Source organism: Anguilla anguilla, chromosome 2 (genome assembly GCF_013347855.1).
Source record: "Anguilla anguilla isolate fAngAng1 chromosome 2, fAngAng1.pri, whole genome shotgun sequence".
In the NCBI taxonomy this organism is placed as follows: Eukaryota; Metazoa; Chordata; class Actinopteri; order Anguilliformes; family Anguillidae; genus Anguilla; species Anguilla anguilla.
Genome location: NC_049202.1, coordinates 9,876,490 through 9,895,608, shown reverse-complemented (window position 1 = coordinate 9,895,608; position 19,119 = coordinate 9,876,490). Strand labels below are relative to the sequence as shown.

Sequence of the window (19,119 nt, the reverse complement as noted above, 5' to 3'; positions counted from 1 at the left end):
TGCGACAGACTTATCAGCATGGGATAATGAGACAGACAGCCTGTGGGGGTGGGGGGTGGGGGACGTGTGTCGATAGCGTCCATGTTGTCCCCCACCCTCCCAGTATGTGGTTCCTTTGTTCTCCCTGCTGAGGGACAGAGCACTGCAGGTCAAGGTCATGCCCCCCCCCCCCCCCCCCCCCCACCCCCCCCCCCCCCCCCCCCCCCCCCATTCCCATTCTTGCTAAATTCACAATGGGCCCCTCTCCTTTGTTTGAAGGCTTGTTAATTTATTATTTTTTTTTTTTTGTAGATGTTTTTTGTAAAGAGAGTTTTTTTATTCAGTATTACAGGTAGCCTCTGGTTTATTCAGCATTATTTGTTAGACAGCAAGGTTCCATTTTTCAGATGCTGCCACTGAGGTGCTGACGAGGGTACCACAGTATTGGGGTGCTTTAGGGCAGCATAGCAACGTGAATATGGGCTTCGCAAAAAGTACTCAAGAGCTATGGGGTTCATTGGAGAACTTGCTTTCCTCTTCTGTTTCGCAGTGAATCAGTAAGTAAGTGTTGTTCAGATAGAGAGAGAGAGAGAGAGAGAGATAGAGAGAGCGAGAGCTGTGCTGAGGATAGATGCTGTGTTTCCGGCTCTTTCCACCTGCATGCTGCTTCCTCCAGTTTCTGGGCAGCGTGATGCATTCTCCCTTTTCAGAGCGATTCTGGCTTTGCACACGGCCCTCTCTGGTTTTGCAGTGTGGGGTTTTTAGGGGGCGATGACAACATTTCCCTGCAGTAAAATCGCACACCCAGCAGCTGGCAGATTACCTGTCCCCATGCACGCACGCACACACACACACACACACACACAAATAGAAAGGCTCGGCTGTTCCAGGGTTTGTGTGCTAGGATGTGGTGCCCCCCCTCTCCCCTCCCCCCCTCCCCAAGCTGAGATCTCTGCAGAGGGTTTTTGGGTGGGCGTCTCCTGCCGTAAGTGATTATGGTGCCTCCACCACATGCTCATTAGCACGGCCCAAGTTCCGGAATTTTCTTTACATCTGTTCAGTGGAGCACACACACTCTACACATGCCACCGGACACAACAGCATGTTAAATCCAAATTTAATAAAGCTTTATTGTCCAGGTTAAATGGAAAGTTATCATATTGGATCAGTTTTTAAAATCTACAGTATAACACAATAGCTCATACCACACATCACAATAAAAACCATATATACACTAATACATTTCTGGAGGCGACTCCATTGTGTTTTCGTAGCGTGAAGCAACATCTGCTGTCCGTTAACAGCGTCTCTGTTCCTCTCGGTTGTCCCGAAAATGAATGAATATAGGGAGCCTGACAACTGTGAGGAAAAGCGATTCTGTTAACATTGACGGTCAACAGGGGAGGCAAATGCTATGTAAGTACAATGTTAGGCTCCACAAAATTACTTATGTTATTATACCGAAGTGAAATATCTCTGAATTAAGTTTTGTACTACCGTTACTATTTTGTGACATGTTGTTTGTGCTGTACTTGTTCTAATAAAGATTTATATTGCTTGTCAGATCGCCTGTGCAATGGTGTTCGGTTCACTACCGAGATGTTTGTTTTCATCGCTGATAAAAACTACCCACACATTTTTAAATCAGCTGATATATCTTAAGTAAGCTTGTCGCGATGTCCGTCAATACATTTTGTAATTACAATTAACAACTAAAATAAACGTGCATCTGCAGTTTCAACATTGAATATCCAAATATGTGCTTGCTAACAAGCTAGCTGTCTAAAACGTAATTTGCTAATCATAACAAAACATATAGCTCGCTAACTGATTTTATGACATTCCAAGTTCCAGCGCACACCAAACTACGGAGGAAGAGGTCTGCATGCTATTTCGCCGAGGCTCTCAACCAGGCGAACGTTTCCTTGCTCCTGTTTACAACCTGAGACACTTCTCCAAACCGCGCAAAGAGTACAGATGAGCTGCTTAAACTCTGAATAACTCGCGATGTCGGTGTTTGAGGTGCTTGGCTAAGTTAGCTAGCTAGATGCGTTTCCTCTTTCAGTTTAAAATGAGCAATGACAGTGTTTCCAAACGTGTTTTTGACAATGTTGTCTTGATTATATAACCAAGGGCAAAGTATTCATACACATGAATTATTATTTTTTTGTTTCTCAAAGAGTGGTAGGGCCTATGTTTGGTGGAACTGTCATGGCAGGCGCACTGCCGCTAGCCATCTTTACCTGTTATGAATTGTTTTCCTGTTTTTAGCCGTTCTCAAGCAGGCCAACTCAGACTAGAGTGCGGTACGAAAATGGGAAAAAAAAAACTAGAACTGTTACAATCACTAGGCCTGTTTGATTTTGATTTGACAGTGAATTATATATTTTTGTATATTTAATATTTTTATTATTTTACATCTTTAACAGTAGGCAATACAGCTAACTTAGCCAAGCACCTCAAACACCAACATCGCAAGTTATTCAAATAGTTTAAGCAGCTCATCTGTACTGCACCGGTTTGGAGAATTGCCTCAGGTTGTAAACAGGAGCAGAGAAACGTTCGCCTGGTTGAGAGCCTCGGCGAAATAGCGTGCAGACCTCTTCCTCCGTAGTTTGGTGTGCGCTGGAGCTTGCCATTGAGCCATAACACGATCTTCTGTCGCATGCTGCAGCAAGGGTTTCTATGAAACTCTCGCTGGTTAAGAGATTATTTTCTGTTTCTCTAGCTCTTTGGGCCATTCCCTGTGAAATTTGGTGCCCCTACTTGAAAGGTCCTAATACCAAGAAAATAAGGACCCCTTAATGAAGTCCGAATTATTGCCTCATTCAAATTTTAATTATTTAACGTTTTTGTTTGCTTATCCTTGATTGTACTGTCAAATTTTACTGATGCTAATGTTAAACTTGTTTTTCTCACTCAGTAGCCGATGAAGAAAAAAAAAGAAATTATTCAAAAAGTAAAAACGGCTGTCTTGTGATATGCCTGATTATAAACCGAGTTATATATATATTCAGAATTGAAGTTATATATTCGGATTTGAAGTTATATATTCGGAATTGAAGTTATATATTCGGAAATTGAATTTATATATTCGGGAATTGTACTTATATATCCAGAATTGAATTTATATATTCAGAAACTGAATTTATATATTCAGAATTGAAGTTATATATTCAGAATTGAAGTTATATATTCGGAATTGAAGTTATATATTCGGAAATTGAATTTATATATTCGGGAATTGTACTTATATATCCAGAATTGAATTTATATATTCAGAAATTGAATTTATATATTCAGAATTGAAGTTATATATTCGGAATTGAAGTTATATATTCGGAAATTGAATTTATATATTCGGGAATTGTACTTATATATCCAGAATTGAATTTATATATTCAGAAATTGAATTTATATATTCAGAATTGTACTTATATATTCAGAAATTGTATTTATATATTCGGGAATTTAATTAGGCTCTACCACTCTTTGAGAAACAAAAAATGTGTGTGAATACTTTGCCCTTGGTTATATAATCAAGACAACATTGTCAAAAACACATTTGGAATGTCATAAAATCAGTTAGCGAGCTATATGTTATGTTATGATTAGCAAATTACATTTTAGACAGCTAGCTTGTTAGCAAGCACATATTTGGATATTCAATGTTGAAACTGCAGATGCACGTTTATTTTAGTTGTTAATTGTAATTACAAAATGTATTGACGGACATCGCGACAAGCCTACTTAAGATATATCAGCTGATTTAAAAATGTGTGGGTAGTTTTTATCAGCGATGAAAACAAACATCTCGGTAGTGAACTGAACACCATGACACAGGCGATCTGACAAGCAATATAAATCTTTATTAGAACAAGTACAGCACAAACAGCATGTCACAAAATAGTAACGGTAGTACAAAACTTAGTTCAGAGATATTTCACTTCAGTATAATAACATAAATAATTTTGTGGAGCCTAACACTTTGTACTTACATAGCATTTGCCTCCCCTGCTGACCGTCAACGTTAACAGAATCGCTTTTCCTCACAGTTGTCAGGCTCCCTATTCATTCATTTTCGGGACAACCGAGAGGAACAGAGACGCTGTTAACGGACAGCAGATGTTGTAGCAACGGTAACCGGAAACAAAGTATCCCTACATCCGGTTTTGGTCGCCATCTTGTGAAATAGGCCTATTATATGTGTGCGCGTGCTCGTGTGTGTTAATGCGCGTGCGTGTGTGTTTGTACGTGTGTGTGTGTGAGCTCATGTGTGTCATTATTAAAATCAGTGGCGTTGGCATATCCATCGATATCCACTGTGGGAGATATCGACTCCAGATCCTGGAGTCACTGACTATGTCCTTTACCTTGTCAGGTATTTAACTCAAGCTGATTGTGAGCGTGTAGCAGGTAGAATGTGTATCTTTTTCCTGTGGTTTTCTCTTCCACCAATCAGGATGTGTATCTCTTCCCTGTGATTGTCTCTTCCACCAATCAGGGTGCATATCTCTACCCAGTGATTGTCTGTTCCACCAATCAGGGGGCTGCGAAAGCAAATCGAACGTGAGGCTCTGGGGTGTGAGTGTCTGTGATGTGAGAGATTGTTGTTAATTTGGCTCAGGCACAGGGAAATGCCCCTGGGCTGTCAGTATGAGATAACGGCTCATCAACGCCGCCCTGACAGCAGCTTCCTCTTCCTGTTTGCAGCTACATCAGCTGTAAGATGCTGCTCAACACCCCCCCCCCCCCCCCCGCCCCCCGATACCCCAAACCCCGAGGAAAGGGTTTTTACTAAACCAGAAGTTATGCCAACCCCACCCATATTCACAATATAAATCTGTCATCTATTAATAACTTGGTTTGTTTCTCTTGTTGATGATGCGTGTTACATTTGTGTGAGGTGCGCCTGTGAAATCACTCCCCGGGGGAACGTAAGTTGACGTTGGGTGCGTGAGATCTGTTCAGGTGCTGATTTCCATTATATTAGTGTCTTTTCCGAAAATGCTTTTGCACTGTCCCACTGCAGTGACACAAAGTGGTCCTTTTTCAGAGTGCATTATGTTTTCAGAAATGCAAAATGGCAGGCAGGTTATTACAAGGTCTCCGATGCGGCAGTGGCATCTGGAACAGCGCTACTTTAGGTTTGATGACCTGGAAAAATAAACTTCTCAGCTGTCAGCCAGAAGGGACCCGTACATGGTCGTTCAGGGATTTTCTAATTCAGCAGTTCTGCCTACGGTCACTGACTCGGGCATCGATTGAGTTCACATTGACTTTGTCCTAAAAATCAATAGTGTCCGGGGAAGATCCACGTCGGTTTAATTACTGAGGAGCACACAGATGGCCGTACAGGGAAAATGGCCGGTAGATGCTGCGCATAAATTATCAATGACACGATGATTATTTTCCTGTCACAGACGAAAAGCAATCAAGAATTTAGGGTTCACTTCACCACAGTGAAAACGAGGGTCGGCCGTTTGTTTTAAAGGAAAGAGGTCGGGCTCTCTGAAGACGACATTAAAGGCCGACGTGTTTGGCTAACGATAAGACCAGATGCTGCTACTCTCGGCTAACCCTCCGGGGGTTGAGCTTGGCCGGAGTCGAAGGGGTGGGAACACAGAGCCCATTGTCTGGGGAACCCCGTCCCGGCCAAGATGTGGAGACGCCTCTCTGTCGCGTAGCATTAGCACGTCTCTGAAATGCAACCTGAGGCTCCTTAGCGTAAGCGCGAGATTCTCACTGTTTCTGTGATACTGTCGTGCCACAGAAACATTTGAGGCAGTGGCCCGATATGGGGGAAGCTCTCTTACGCTCAACCATCCAGACCAGCTGATACTGGAGATCTGCTGTGTTGGTTGAGATCTAAATTTATTGGCACCTGAAGTGTTAAAGTAGTTCAATTATGTTTTCAACCAAGATATGAATTTAAATGGAAATTCTTAGGCTGCTTGCTAACCTTTCTACATCTGTGCACGTACTGCATTTCTGCGAAGGAACTGAGCAAAAATGGCTCCTGGAAGGCTACTCGGGCCCTGAGTACGGAGCCGTTGGGATATGGATTTGGGAAATGTGTGATCTTCCACAGCTGCACACTCGGAATCAGCTGGAGGAAATTCTGCCAGAGGTGCAGAGCGGCTAAAACCGCGGCTTACGTCTTTCTGTCGAGAAGAACAATAACAGGAACACGGGGCCGATCATTAGCGGAGCCCTTCCAGACAGGGCGCGTACTTTAGGAAAGGAGGGTGGGAGGCCCGCGGAGCCGCCTTGCGTAAACAGGATAGCCGCAGTTCTCCCGATTCTTCTGTTTGTTTTGTTTTCAGATGAGAGTTGAAACGTGAAATCAAGAGGGTCGAGCTTTAAGCATTTAGCAGCTGCGCCACGCAAAGTTCTGCGAGTTTCAGCTCCGCCTTTTCGATCTCTTTAAACTTTAGCACGTTAGCTGCGAACGTGCGGGCGTCGGAGCGTGAAGGTGCTCATTTGAATCGGTTTGTTCTTGCGTGACGCGGTTTTCAGAGAAGTGAAACCTAACGGCGGTTTTTGTGTCCCCTCCCCTCCCCTCTCCAGATGAGCGTGAGGCCGTGCAGAAGAAGACCTTCACCAAATGGGTGAACTCCCACCTGGCGCGGGTGTCCTGCCGGATCACCGACCTCTACATGGACCTGCGGGATGGACGCATGCTTATCAAACTGCTGGAGGTGTTGAGTGGGGAGAGACTGGTGAGCCCCAACCCCAAAATCCACTACCCCCCCCAAACACACCCACAAAATCCATCCCAGCCAACCCAAAAATCCACTCCCCTACCCCCAAATACACCCCCAAAATCCATCCTCCCACCCAACCCCAAATTTCCTCCCAGCCAACTATGTTTTAGTCTGGTGTGCTTTTAAATGTTCATGATGGGGGCATGGCCAGAGCCTGTACTGTTGGCATTCTATGATGTGATGTAGCACCTGATACCTCCAGTAGTTAAGAAGCCCACTCAGGCATGCCCACACACATACACACACTCACATACTCATACACACTCACACACCCCCACACACACATAGACACACTCACACACACTCATACACACACTCACATACTCATACACACTCACGCACCCCTACATACTCATACACACACACACACACACACACACACACAAACACAGTCACACACATAAAGATACATTCAGAAACCTGTTGTTTGCCATTCAATATTAAACAAAAGAGACTGAACAGCTGTTCAATACAGAGCTAGAATCCAGCACAGTGAGATCATGTTTAGATGCTGCTTTCTTTCAGATCCACAAGTAGCTTTTCTAGCATTTTATTTATGCAGCTAATTTAACGGGAACATTTAATCCCTTCACACATAAAGCGTCACACCCAGACACAGATGTGCATTCATTAAGTTTATGCATTCATGGAAAAGTGCTGTATAAATGCGATGCTTCATTCAGTCATTCATTCCTTCATTTAACATATGAGAGGTAGGCTGGCTCACTCTGCTTGTGACATCAGTGTAAAGATAACGAGGAAATAGGAATGCTGTCTTGGTGCAGAGTAGATTTAGCAAATAGTGTACCTGATAAACACTATGGAAAGGATGAGCATAGCTGTGTGAGTAAATCACCAGTGTTTCAGTTACATCTGAAATGAACGGGGCCAATGAAGCCTTAAAATGAATTTTTATTAATAAACTTACTCGAGAGAGCCGACATAGCTTTCAATGGGTGAGTGTATCTGAAAGTGGTCTTAAACTGTGAATGGTTCTTTGCTTCACAGATTACTTGAAGTAGCTTAGCCTCATGCATACTGCACCTGTGTTTAAATAGTAATGCAGGACAGGTGAGTGGCAGAGCTCCAGGTAACAGTACCTGGCTGGCTGCTAGCTGCTCACAGCTCACAGAGGGGGATGTTTATTGAGAAATTCACCCAAAATGCAACCAGCTTTTAAAAATCTTGTACGTAAACTAATTACTCCTCTGAGGGAGAATTTCACCATGGCCAGTGTGGAAGATCAGCAGGTGGGATTCTGAATGTTTCTGAACGTTTCTGAACATATCTGAACATTTCTTGAACTCTGTTAGCTCTGTGAAGGCCAGTTCCACTGGGGGGGTGTACGTTGTATCAGGTTACTGGGTCGCCCTGTTCAGCAATGGTGTAGGAGAGTCAGGCTTCACAACCTTAAGAAAAGTAAAAATCCCAACAGATATAAGGTCACTGAATTTCACTAAATATACTGCATAGAACACACTCCTGTGCTCATTTAAATTATGTAATCATCTGAATGTATTGTGGAATTCAGTTAGTTAAATCATAAATATATTTTGCAATATATGAATGCAATTTCTTTCATCTGAAAATGTTTTGCTTCTTTTAAGAATTTAAGAAAGATACTGGTGGAGTGCCGTTGATTGAATTTATATATATATATATATTTATATATATTATATGGCATAATATGTCAGGCGGCATCCAAAGTGCAAAAAGCCATGAAATGGCTCCCTAATCTGATTAGGCGTGTGTGTGTTGATAGCCGTGAGCAGACGGGAGGTAATCCTTCAACATCCCAGAACCCTGCGGGAGCAGAGGCAGCCGCCGCGCAGGCGTCACTGATTCCGGAGATCTCTGAGTAGAGTTTCCGCTGTGCTTTAGCACGGGTCTGTTGAGGTGTGAAGAACGCAAACGAGGTGGTGATTTTACCGTTAACCACAGCGCGAGTGCTCCTGTAGCAGCGCTGACTGGGCGGGGGGGTGAGGGGAGGGGGGCTGAGGTGGTGTGACTTGCACTTGGAGGAAACAGGTGAAATTTGAGTCTTTGTGTCTTCTCCAGTTATCTGAAGCTCCACCCACAGTTTTCAAAGCCACACCCACAGCGACCAAACAAATAGTGTCCATTTCAGTATCACCGAAATATGCAGAATTTTTGCAGTTTCTTACAGGGAGGCTTGGTGACATTGAGTGTTCAGATTAAATGTCCTTCCAATTTATCCTGCGGACAACCCCCCCCCCTCCCAACCAACCCTGCCCCTATAGCATCCTGATGGACTAATACAGACAGATTTTGAGTCAAACTGCAATTAAAGGAGATTACAGTCAGCGCCAGTTTCGTCTACACCCGACACCCCATCCCCCTCCAATCCCCCCGTCCCCCTCCCCGCCCGTGACTTCCAGAGAAGTAGGCCCAGGCTCAGTCCCGGTGGGAGTGGTATGACCACGGGTTCAACCGGCCGCCGTCTGATTGGCCCCCTTAATGGCGGCTCGGCTGCTTCAAAGCCCCCTGGAGTCACACGGGCTCCTCTGTGGCTCCGCTACAGAGCAACAGCAGAACAAAACCCTCCGCATGAGCTGCAGCACCATGCGCTGAGAGAGGGAGGGAGAGAGAGAGAGAGAGGGAGAGAGAGAGAGAGAGAGGGTGAGGGAGAGGGAGAGGGGGGAGAGAAAGACATAGTGGGAGAGTAGGAGACAGAGAGGGGGGAGAGGGGGGGAGAGAGAGAGGGAGAGGGGGAGAGAGAGACAGAAAGAGAGAGGGGGGAGAGAGCAACAGAACGAGGGGGGAGAAAGATAGACAGAGAGAGAGACATAGTGGGAGAGTAGGAGATGGAGGGAGAGAGACAGAGAGGGAGGGGGGAGAGGGAGAGACAGAGAGGGAGGGGGCAGACAGACAGAGAGAGAGACATAGTGGGAGAGTAGGAGATGGAGGGAGAGAGACAGAGAGGGAGGGGGCAGATAGACAGAGAGAGAGACATAGTGGGAGAGCACGAGACAGAGGGGGAGACAGAGAGAGAGTGGGGGAGAGAGAGAGAGGGGAGAGAAAGAGGGTGCTGGTTTACTTGGTTACCACCCAGCATGATTTCTGCATCACTGAACATACATACTGATGGAAGATATCCTGAATAAGAGTGAAACAGACTTGCTTCCTTAGCCAACAGCCCTGCTCTGTAAAGAGGAATCTCATGATCTCTCCTGTGACTTTGGCTGCCATGTCTCAGACGTACACGCACGCGCACACAATCATGCGCAAAAGCACACACACGTGCACAATCATGTGCAAGGGTACACACACATACACACACAGTCATGCACAAGAGCACACACACACCTCATCCTTATGAGAGCTGAAGGGCATTAAAGGGCATAGTTTGAGCTGCCCATTTAAATTCTGAACACACAACACTTCATATTGAAACTGAAAGAAGTACATCTGTTTTCAGTGTTTAGTGAGAAAGGGTGTTTTGCTGTTTAATGGCAAATTCCAGAGGTGTGGACTCATTGAGCACGCACTGTGTTGCGTTCTTACTGAGCACGCTCTGTGCTGTGGACTCACTGAGCACGCTCTGTGCTGTGGACTCACTGAGCATGCTCTGTGCAGTGGACTCACTGAGCATGCTCTGTGCTGTGTTCTCACTGAGCGCGCTCTGTTCTAACTCCTAGCCCAAGCCCACTAAGGGGCGGATGAGGATCCACTGCCTGGAGAATGTGGACAAGGCCCTGCAGTTCCTCAAGGAGCAGAGGGTCCACCTGGAGAACATGGGCTCCCACGACATCGTCGACGGCAACCACCGCCTCACTCTGGGCCTCATCTGGACCATCATCCTCCGCTTCCAGGTTAGTGGCCTAGCCTAGCTTAGCCTAGCATGGACTTCTGTATGTATCGTCAGAGCACAGATCCGGCAAGGCTGAAACTCAGGTCTCCTTGGAGGGGAGGCGGCTGCACTAACTGCTGCTCTAAAGATGAATTTACCAGTTACAGCGGTCACAAGGGCGGCATCTATTGAACCCCAGAAATGTTTTGGGTCTGAAGTTTGCTATTTCTTAATTAATCAGGAAAAATCACCTCCTGATTCTTTTATTTCTTTTGTATTTTTTTTATTTGTTAAACGTTGTAAGAAAAGCACATCAATTTGACCATGTGGCCAAATATCGAACAATTACAGCAGTGAATCCTAAACTACAGGTCAGGATTACAAAGCATCAAAAAACAGTTTATAGGATTTATTGCCAAAGCTAATTTACAGGCGATTGAGGGTGTATGTAGAATCTAAACCAATGATTAAAAGTTGATGGAGAACTTATTTCTGGGGGTATATTATAAGGATTAAAGTTGAATCCACACGTCTGCAGGCACAGTGAATTAGCGGGACCAGTGTAAGCTAGCTACCACTGTAGTCCAATTAAAAGAAATTACAGCTCCTCTTCAGATGGCCTACAGGGGGTGCTCTGCCAGTGTTTGTATTACACTGAAGTGGAGTCTGGGGCTCTCACTGTCTGACAGATCCAGGACATCAGCGTGGAGACGGAGGACAACAAGGAGAAGAGGTCTGCCAAGGATGCGCTGCTACTATGGTGTCAGATGAAGACCGCAGGGTGAGTGGCCATAGCAACAGCATCAGCATCACCCGGTATCCTCAACTCAGTGAAGTGTAATATCAAATATTCACAATTTTCGAGATGAAGACAAATCTCTAACAAAACCAACGAATGAAACCAGTTCTTTAAAACCACCTTTTTGCCGATGACACCACACCACTGAAAAATAAGCGTATGATCTAAACACCTCCATGTTTTCTACTTGCAGGAAACAATTTATACCCTGTCCTAATGCACTGACTCACTCATCCCAGCACTGATTCACTCATCCCAGTACTGACTCACTCAGCCCAGCACTGATTCACTCACCCCAGCATTGATTCACTCATTCCAGCACTGATTCACTCATCCCAGTACTGACTCACTCAGCCCAGCACTGATTCACTCATCCCAGCACTGATTCACTCATCGCAGTACTGACTCACTCAGCCCAGCACTGATTCACTCACCCCAGCATTGATTCACTCATTGCAGTGCTGATTCACTCATCCCAGTACTGACTCACTCAGCCCAGCACTGATTCACTCATCCCAGCACTGACTCACTCATCCCAGCATGGCATATTATATGGCAGCCTTTGCTGTAATTTGCGCCAGCAGGACTGGCCTGGTTCTGTCAGGTCATCGTCAGTAAACAGCCGGTGATTAATGGACTTTCCCTGAAGTGTTTTATACAGACATTCAGCTGTGAGCTGAATCTAAGAGATTTTATCGAAGCACTTGAAATCAGGAAACCGCTACACAATGGATGCATTGTGCTTTATTCAAATGGTACTTTTGTAATATGACAAAAATAGCCAGAGAGAAGAACGGAAATGAAGTCAACTGCAAACACAGAATGAGTTTTGTTTATGAATGAAAACAATGTGTCATTTTGAAATGATTTGTGTATATTTTGTCTCTGCTGTTTGATGTCTTGGATTCTGTATATTGCGATATGATTTTTAATTTCTATTCTGTGTCTGCAGCTATCCCAACGTCAACATTCACAACTTCACCACTAGCTGGCGAGATGGCATGGCATTCAATGCCCTGATCCACAAACACAGGTACGGCACCCCTCACTCACAGACACAGGTACAGCATAGCTGACTCACAGACACAGGTGCAGCACACCTGACTCACAGACACAGGTACAGCATAGCTGACTCACAGACACAAGTACAGCACACCTGACTCACAGATACAGGTACAGCACACCTCACTCACAGACACAATTCACGACAATGTCTTTATTCAGTGACATTGATTTATGAGAACTCTTCTATCACTGTTTGTGTGGTTCCAATCTCTGATGCTGGGTCTCTGTGCAGGCCTGACCTGATCGACTTTGATAAGCTGAAGAAGTCCAACGCCCACCACAACCTGCAGAATGCCTTCAACCTGGCCGAGCAGCACCTGGGGCTCACCAAGCTACTGGATCCAGAGGGTCAGATACACCCCCATCCATATCTATCTGTCTGTCTGTCTGCATGTCTGTCTGTCTGTCTGTGTCGTATCTGCCTGTCTACTCATTACAAACATTAACTGTGCCTTTATGCTACCAGCGCAAGTTAAAATGGTCAGGCTTGGTAGGATTATGATTATCAAATTTAGTAAATTATAATTTGGCCTGTGGATGTTGGAGGGTTTGGTTGGATGTTACTCCAGTCTCATTGCATTGTGGGTTCATGAATCGGGAATAGAAAACTACAGAGACATAAATCAACAACACATCTGGAAATGTACACAGAACCCATCACACACACACCCTCACACACACACACACACACACACACACACACATACTCTGTGTGACTCCAGCTCTGCGCTGTAGAGATGAACTTCCTCTCACCCTGCCTTCGCAGTGTAGTTCTGCAGCGGGAATTTCACACCAAATAAGCGTCCAGAGGCAAACGGCCCGTAAAAAAATGATCATGGGGCTTTGGCCTGATCAGAAAGAATTTTTTAAAAAGCAGACGCGTCGTAGCTGAGAGTGGAATCCATAAAGCACAGCATGTGAGTGTCAGGGTTAGAGCTAACTCTGAGGATCGCAGCGCGGTTCCTTGGCAAATGAGGGGAGCTCAGTGAAGCATTTCTCAGCATATCTGTTCATATCCGTTTGGTAAAAGTGTAATTTTAGAAATCCAGCTGTTAGCGTGACTGCGACCGTCCTGAATGCGATTAATCATGGTGCACCCAGACCCGCCTAGCACAGGGGCCGGCCTTCACCTCGTCTTAAAACTGTCCCGCTGCCAAACTTTTCAGTCCCGGTCCTAGTAATCCATCAAACTGCTCAAGTGTGTGTTCCGCAACATTAATAAAACTGCCAAACCTCCCCTCCCTGCATGTGTGTGCGTGTATTTGTGTGTGCGTGTGTGCTTGGTATAACTGAAGGGAGTGTGTGTTTCATTTGCTCCTGTTTGTGTGTGTGTCTGTATGTATATGCATGTGTGGATGTGTGTGTCTGTGTGTGTTTGTGTGTGTATGTGTGTGTGTGTGTGTAATTGAAGGGAGTGTGTGCTTCATTTGTTCCTGGTTGTGTGTGTGTGTGTGTCTGTGTGTGTATATGCATGTGTTTGTGCGTGTGTGTGTGTGTGTGTATGTGTGTGTATATGTGTGTAACTGAAGGGAGTGTGTGCTGAATTTGTTCCTGGTTGTGTGTTGCAGATATCAGCGTTGACCACCCTGATGAGAAGTCGGTCATCACCTATGTGGTGACGTACTACCACTACTTCTCCAAGATGAAGGCCCTGAAGGTGGAGGGCAAGCGTATCGGCAAGGTGAGGAGAAACCTGGGCTCCGCCCAGGGGGAGGGGCTATACAGAGAGGGAGGAGCATTGGCTGTACTGTGCGGGGGGGGGGGGGGGGGGGGGGGGAGCCTGGGATATACAGATGGGGAGGAGCCTGGGCTGTCCAGAGGGGGAGGAGCCTGGGCTCTACAGAGAGGGAGGAGCTTGGGCTCCAAAGTAGGCAGTCAACTTTTATCCTTGACGAACTATTAAACATCATTTCATTTCATTTTTTAAAGTTCAGCTAGCACCAAACTTAACTTACCTTGATTTGTGAGGAAGAACAGTGCTCTGGAATGTTCTGCTCTGTTTCAGGTGCTGGACAATGCCATCGAGACGGAGAAGATGATCGAGAAGTACGAGTCGCTGGCCTCCGACCTGTTGGAGTGGATCGAGCAGACCATCATCATCCTCAACAACCGCAAATTTGCCAACTCCCTAGTGGGGGTGCAGCAACAGCTGCAGGCCTTCAACACCTACCGAACCGTGGAGAAGCCTCCAAAGTAAGCCCCCCCCCATTTATTCAGCCCCCAAAGGATCCACGTTTTCCACAGACAGTCATATCCACAGCGAGTGACTCAGCAAGTCACACAGCGAGCTACGCAATGAGTTATACAATGAGTTACATAGCGAGTTACACAAAGAGTTACACAGCGAGTTACAAAAATAAGTTACACAGTTCACAGATTTTATATCCAGTCCATTTACACAGCTGGTTATTTACTGGGGTAATTCAGGTGCCTGGGAGTCAAACCTGAAACCTCTAAGTTACAAGGCCAGATCTATAAGCACTTTACCACACTGCCACCCACAGTCCTCTGTCGGAGTTAGAATCTGTATCGGTTACTGATGTAAGGCCAGTATAGATGGTAAATGGACTGCATTTATAAGCTGGAGGTGCCTAAGACATCACCCTGCTGCACGTGAATTCTGTCATTTTCGCAGCTTGCTCTGTTCTGCTTAACAGAACATCCAGACCTTAACTATGACCCACATGACCGGAGATAAATGAACTAGAGGAGCAGCAATGTGGCCATAGAAAACAATACAAAATGGCAACTTATTCTTGTCTGTAGCATGACCTCATGACCAACTGCAATGTTGCCTGGCCTTGGACTGTTCTTGAAATTTTGTGTGAAACAAAGGGGCTCATTGTTACTTTACGCTTGGGAAACAGCCTGCTGTTCCCTTTTTCTGATGTCACTTGTCCTTCTCTCTCTCTCTCTCCATCAAGGTTTACTGAAAAGGGCAATTTGGAAGTGCTGCTTTTCACCATCCAGAGCAAGATGAGGGCCAACAACCAGAAAGTGTACATGCCCCGGGAGGGAAAACTCATCTCTGACATCAACAAGGTGAGAACTGTTCCCTGCGCTGACCTGGCCAGCCCGTAATCGGCTACGTCCACACAACGCCAGAAGCGCAGAAAACACGCTTAACACAAGCCACGGGTTGCCATTACGCCCATAACTCACCACTCACAAGACACATATTTGCGGTAATTCGATGTACCACTGAGCGAACGGCCTGACCTGGTAAACACAGAGACCGGAGTCCCTGGAACAGGGAGCCCTGCCAAAGAATGTTGGCCATTTTGAGGAGCTGCGTTAGCATTTAGCATATTTGAAATATTTTAACCCTGTTCGACACCAGCGAAATTTCTGAGGGTTGCTGACAGTTGTAAATAAAACATAAACTTCCACCAATATTAGGATCAAAGTTCTTTCAGATGATTTTATGTTTTGTTTAGTAATAGTTTATTTGTTGCAATAGTAAGTGTCTCTATGGGTCTGGCTGGGCTAAGCTTCACTGGGCTGTGCCTTGCTTCACAATGCCTGAATTCAATCAGCTTAAACTTTGACTTACAAATAAATGCAAATCTGAATTTTTGTCTTCACAAACACACCCTTGAAGCTAACTTGCTAAGCTGCATTTGTGAAAAAAATGTGTGCTTGCATTTACTTTCATGTTAAACCAAAGGACACATGTTGATTGAATACTGCCACGGTGTGTTTTGCCCCTTGCCAGGTAAGTGTATGTTAACCCGTGACAGGCCTGGGAGAGACTGTGTTTTTGACAGTAAGTGTGTGTTAACCTGTGACAGGCCTGGGAGAGACTGGAAAAGGCGGAACACGAGCGGGAGCTGGCCCTGAGGACGGAACTGATCCGGCAGGAGAAACTGGAGCAGCTGGCCCGCCGCTTTGACCGCAAAGCCGCCATGAGAGAGACCTGGCTGAGCGAGAACCAGCGCCTCGTCTCACAGGTACAGTACCGACAACACCTGCACACAGGTGCACTGCCAACACAGTTGTGCACAGGTACACTACCAACACACTTGTGCATAGGTGCACTACCAATCACCTGTGACAAAAATACATCTGCAGGTCAGTGGGCCAAACATCTGGGTCAGTCATAATTAACTCTTACAAATGCAAGTGAACTGAATTTGCTGAGGATTGACATGAAGCACGTTTGAGAGCAGCACATGAGAAATTACTGACCCGCTCCCCCCATACTCCCCCCCCCACAGGACAACTTCGGCTTCGACCTTCAGGCGGTGGAGGCGGCCACCAAGAAGCACGAGGCCATCGAGACGGACATTGCGGCGTACGAGGAGCGCGTGCAGGCCGTGGTTGCCGTGGCGCGGGAGCTGGAGGCGGAGAACTACCACGACATCAAGCGCATCGCCGCGCGCAAGGACAACGTGATCCGGCTGTGGGAGTACCTGCTGGAGCTGCTCCGTGCGCGCAGGCAGAGGCTGGAGATGAACCTGGGCCTGCAGAAGGTCTTCCAGGAGATGCTCTACATCATGGACTGGATGGACGAGATGAAGGTGAGGTGCAGGGTCTTTAACCCAAAACGTGTGCGCTCTCAGGTGCATCGTACAGGTATATAGTACAGGTGTATGTTCTCAGGTGTATCATACAGGTGTATAGTGTAGGTGCATGCTCTTAGATGTATAATACAGGTGTATAGTACAGGTGTATGTTCTCTGGTGTATAATACAGGTGTATAGTACAGGAGTATGTTCTCTGGTGTATAATACAGGTGTATAGTACAGGTGTATGTTCTCTGGTGTATAATACAGGTGTATAGTACAGGAGTATGTTCTCAGGTGTATAATACAGGTGTATATTACAGGTGTATGTTCTCAGGTGTAACATGCAGGCATATTGTACGGGTGTGTGACTCGCTGTCTTTCCACCACAGATGCTGCTGCTGTCCCAGGATTATGGGAAGCACCTGTTGGGAGTGGAGGACCTGATGCAGAAACACGCCCTGGTGGAGGCTGACATCGCCATCCAGGCCGACCGCGTCAAATCTGTCAACGCCAACGCGCAGAAGTTTGCCATCGACACCGACGGTGGGTCGAGAGAGAGAGAGTTTACAGCGTCTCTGCCTCAGAGTGGTTATTAATGTCCTGACTAATACCCAGAACATGAAGACATGTATTTTTATTGGGGAGATGGAGCTCATGGCCACATGTATTGTTGCTATCAGTTTAGCATGTGCATGAACGCCCTAACTGGTGACACAGTGGTTTTGCAGTGAGCTCGTTTCCGCCATTTTCTAGGGTGTTTCAACACCCCTAGAATAATTTTCCAGTTTCCAGTTCCCAGATTTAATCAGTAGGGCGCTATGCAGGAGCTGATTGGCTAATGGATTTATTAGTCTTACATGAAGCTTAACCTCCACTCTCTGCCCCCCCCCCTCTTCTCAGGCTACAAGCCGTGCGACCCGCAGGTGATCCGGGACCGTGTGGCGCACATGGAGTTCTGCTACCTGGAGCTGAGCCAGCTGGCGGCGGAGCGGCGGGCGCGGCTGGAGGAGTCGCGGCGCCTCTGGAAGTTCTTCTGGGAGATGGCGGAGGAGGAGGGCTGGATCCGCGAGAAGGAGCAGATCCTGTCGTCGGACGACTGCGGGAAGGACCTGACGGGCGTGCTGCGGCTGCTGAGCCAGCACAAGGCCTTCGAGGACGAGATGAGCGGCCGCAGCGGCGGGCTGCAGCACACCGCGCGCGAGGGCCAGGAGATGGTCGCCGCGGGCCACTTCGGCGCCGACAAGATCAGCCAGCGAATCGCCGAGGTGCAGGAGCAGTGGGCGGGGCTGGAGCGGCTGTCGGCCGTGCGGAAGGCCCGGCTTCTCGACGCCTGCAACATGCACCAGTTCCAGGCGGACGCCGACGACGTGGACGCCTGGATGCTGGACGTGCTACGCATCGTCTCCAGCTCAGAGGTGGGCCACGACGAGTTCTCCACCCAGGCGCTGGTCAAGAAGCACAAGGACGTGGCCGAGGAGATCGCCAGCTACCGGCCGGCCATCGACGCGCTGCTGGAGCAGGCGCGGGCGCTGCCCACCGAGCAGGCGGAGTCGCCCGAGGTGAAGGGTCGCCTGGCGGGCATCGAGGAGCGCTACGCCGAGCTGGCCGAGCTGACGCGCCTCCGGAAGCAGGCCCTGCAGGACGCGCTCGCCCTCTACAAGATGTCCAGCGAGGCGGACGCCTGCGAGGTGTGGATCGACGAGAAGGAGCAGTGGCTCAACAGCATGCACATCCCCGAGAAGCTGGAGGACCTGGAGGTGATCCAGCACAGGTAACAACAGCAGTCATTATCACAATCATGAACACAATCACAATCATAATCATTAACACATTCATAATCACAATCATGAACGCAATCACAATCATAATCATTAACACATTCATAATCACAATCATGAACGCAATCACAATCATAATCATTAACACAGTCATAATCACAATCATGAACACAATCATAGTCATTATCACAACCATGAACTCAATCACAATCAATCACAGTTATAAACACAAACACAGTCATAATCACAATCATGAACACAGTCATAATCACAGTCATGCACACAAACACAGCCATAATCACAATCATGATTTCAATCATAATCACAATCATAATCACAGTCGCAATAATAATGATAATCAGTCTTTATCATAATTATGAACACAATCACGGTCATAATCACAATCATGAAC

The 19,119-nt window shown here is 46.6% G+C and overlaps 1 protein-coding gene across 2 annotated transcripts in view; it reads left to right on the top strand.

Annotated features, from left to right (window-relative positions):
- LOC118217506 (spectrin beta chain, non-erythrocytic 1) overlaps nucleotides 1-19,119 on the top strand; it is an 84,966-nt gene that overhangs the window by 47,376 nt on the left and 18,471 nt on the right. For both annotated transcript variants that reach the window (XM_035399391.1, XM_035399392.1), the window contains 12 exons: nucleotides 6,550-6,701; nucleotides 10,406-10,579; nucleotides 11,247-11,338; nucleotides 12,309-12,389; nucleotides 12,654-12,769; nucleotides 13,990-14,102; nucleotides 14,427-14,614; nucleotides 15,346-15,463; nucleotides 16,213-16,371; nucleotides 16,639-16,941; nucleotides 17,319-17,472; nucleotides 17,830-18,700. In XM_035399391.1, the coding sequence (XP_035255282.1) occupies nucleotides 6,550-6,701; nucleotides 10,406-10,579; nucleotides 11,247-11,338; nucleotides 12,309-12,389; nucleotides 12,654-12,769; nucleotides 13,990-14,102; nucleotides 14,427-14,614; nucleotides 15,346-15,463; nucleotides 16,213-16,371; nucleotides 16,639-16,941; nucleotides 17,319-17,472; nucleotides 17,830-18,700 (2,521 nt within the window). The remainder of the gene's footprint in view (nucleotides 1-6,549; nucleotides 6,702-10,405; nucleotides 10,580-11,246; nucleotides 11,339-12,308; nucleotides 12,390-12,653; nucleotides 12,770-13,989; nucleotides 14,103-14,426; nucleotides 14,615-15,345; nucleotides 15,464-16,212; nucleotides 16,372-16,638; nucleotides 16,942-17,318; nucleotides 17,473-17,829; nucleotides 18,701-19,119) is intronic.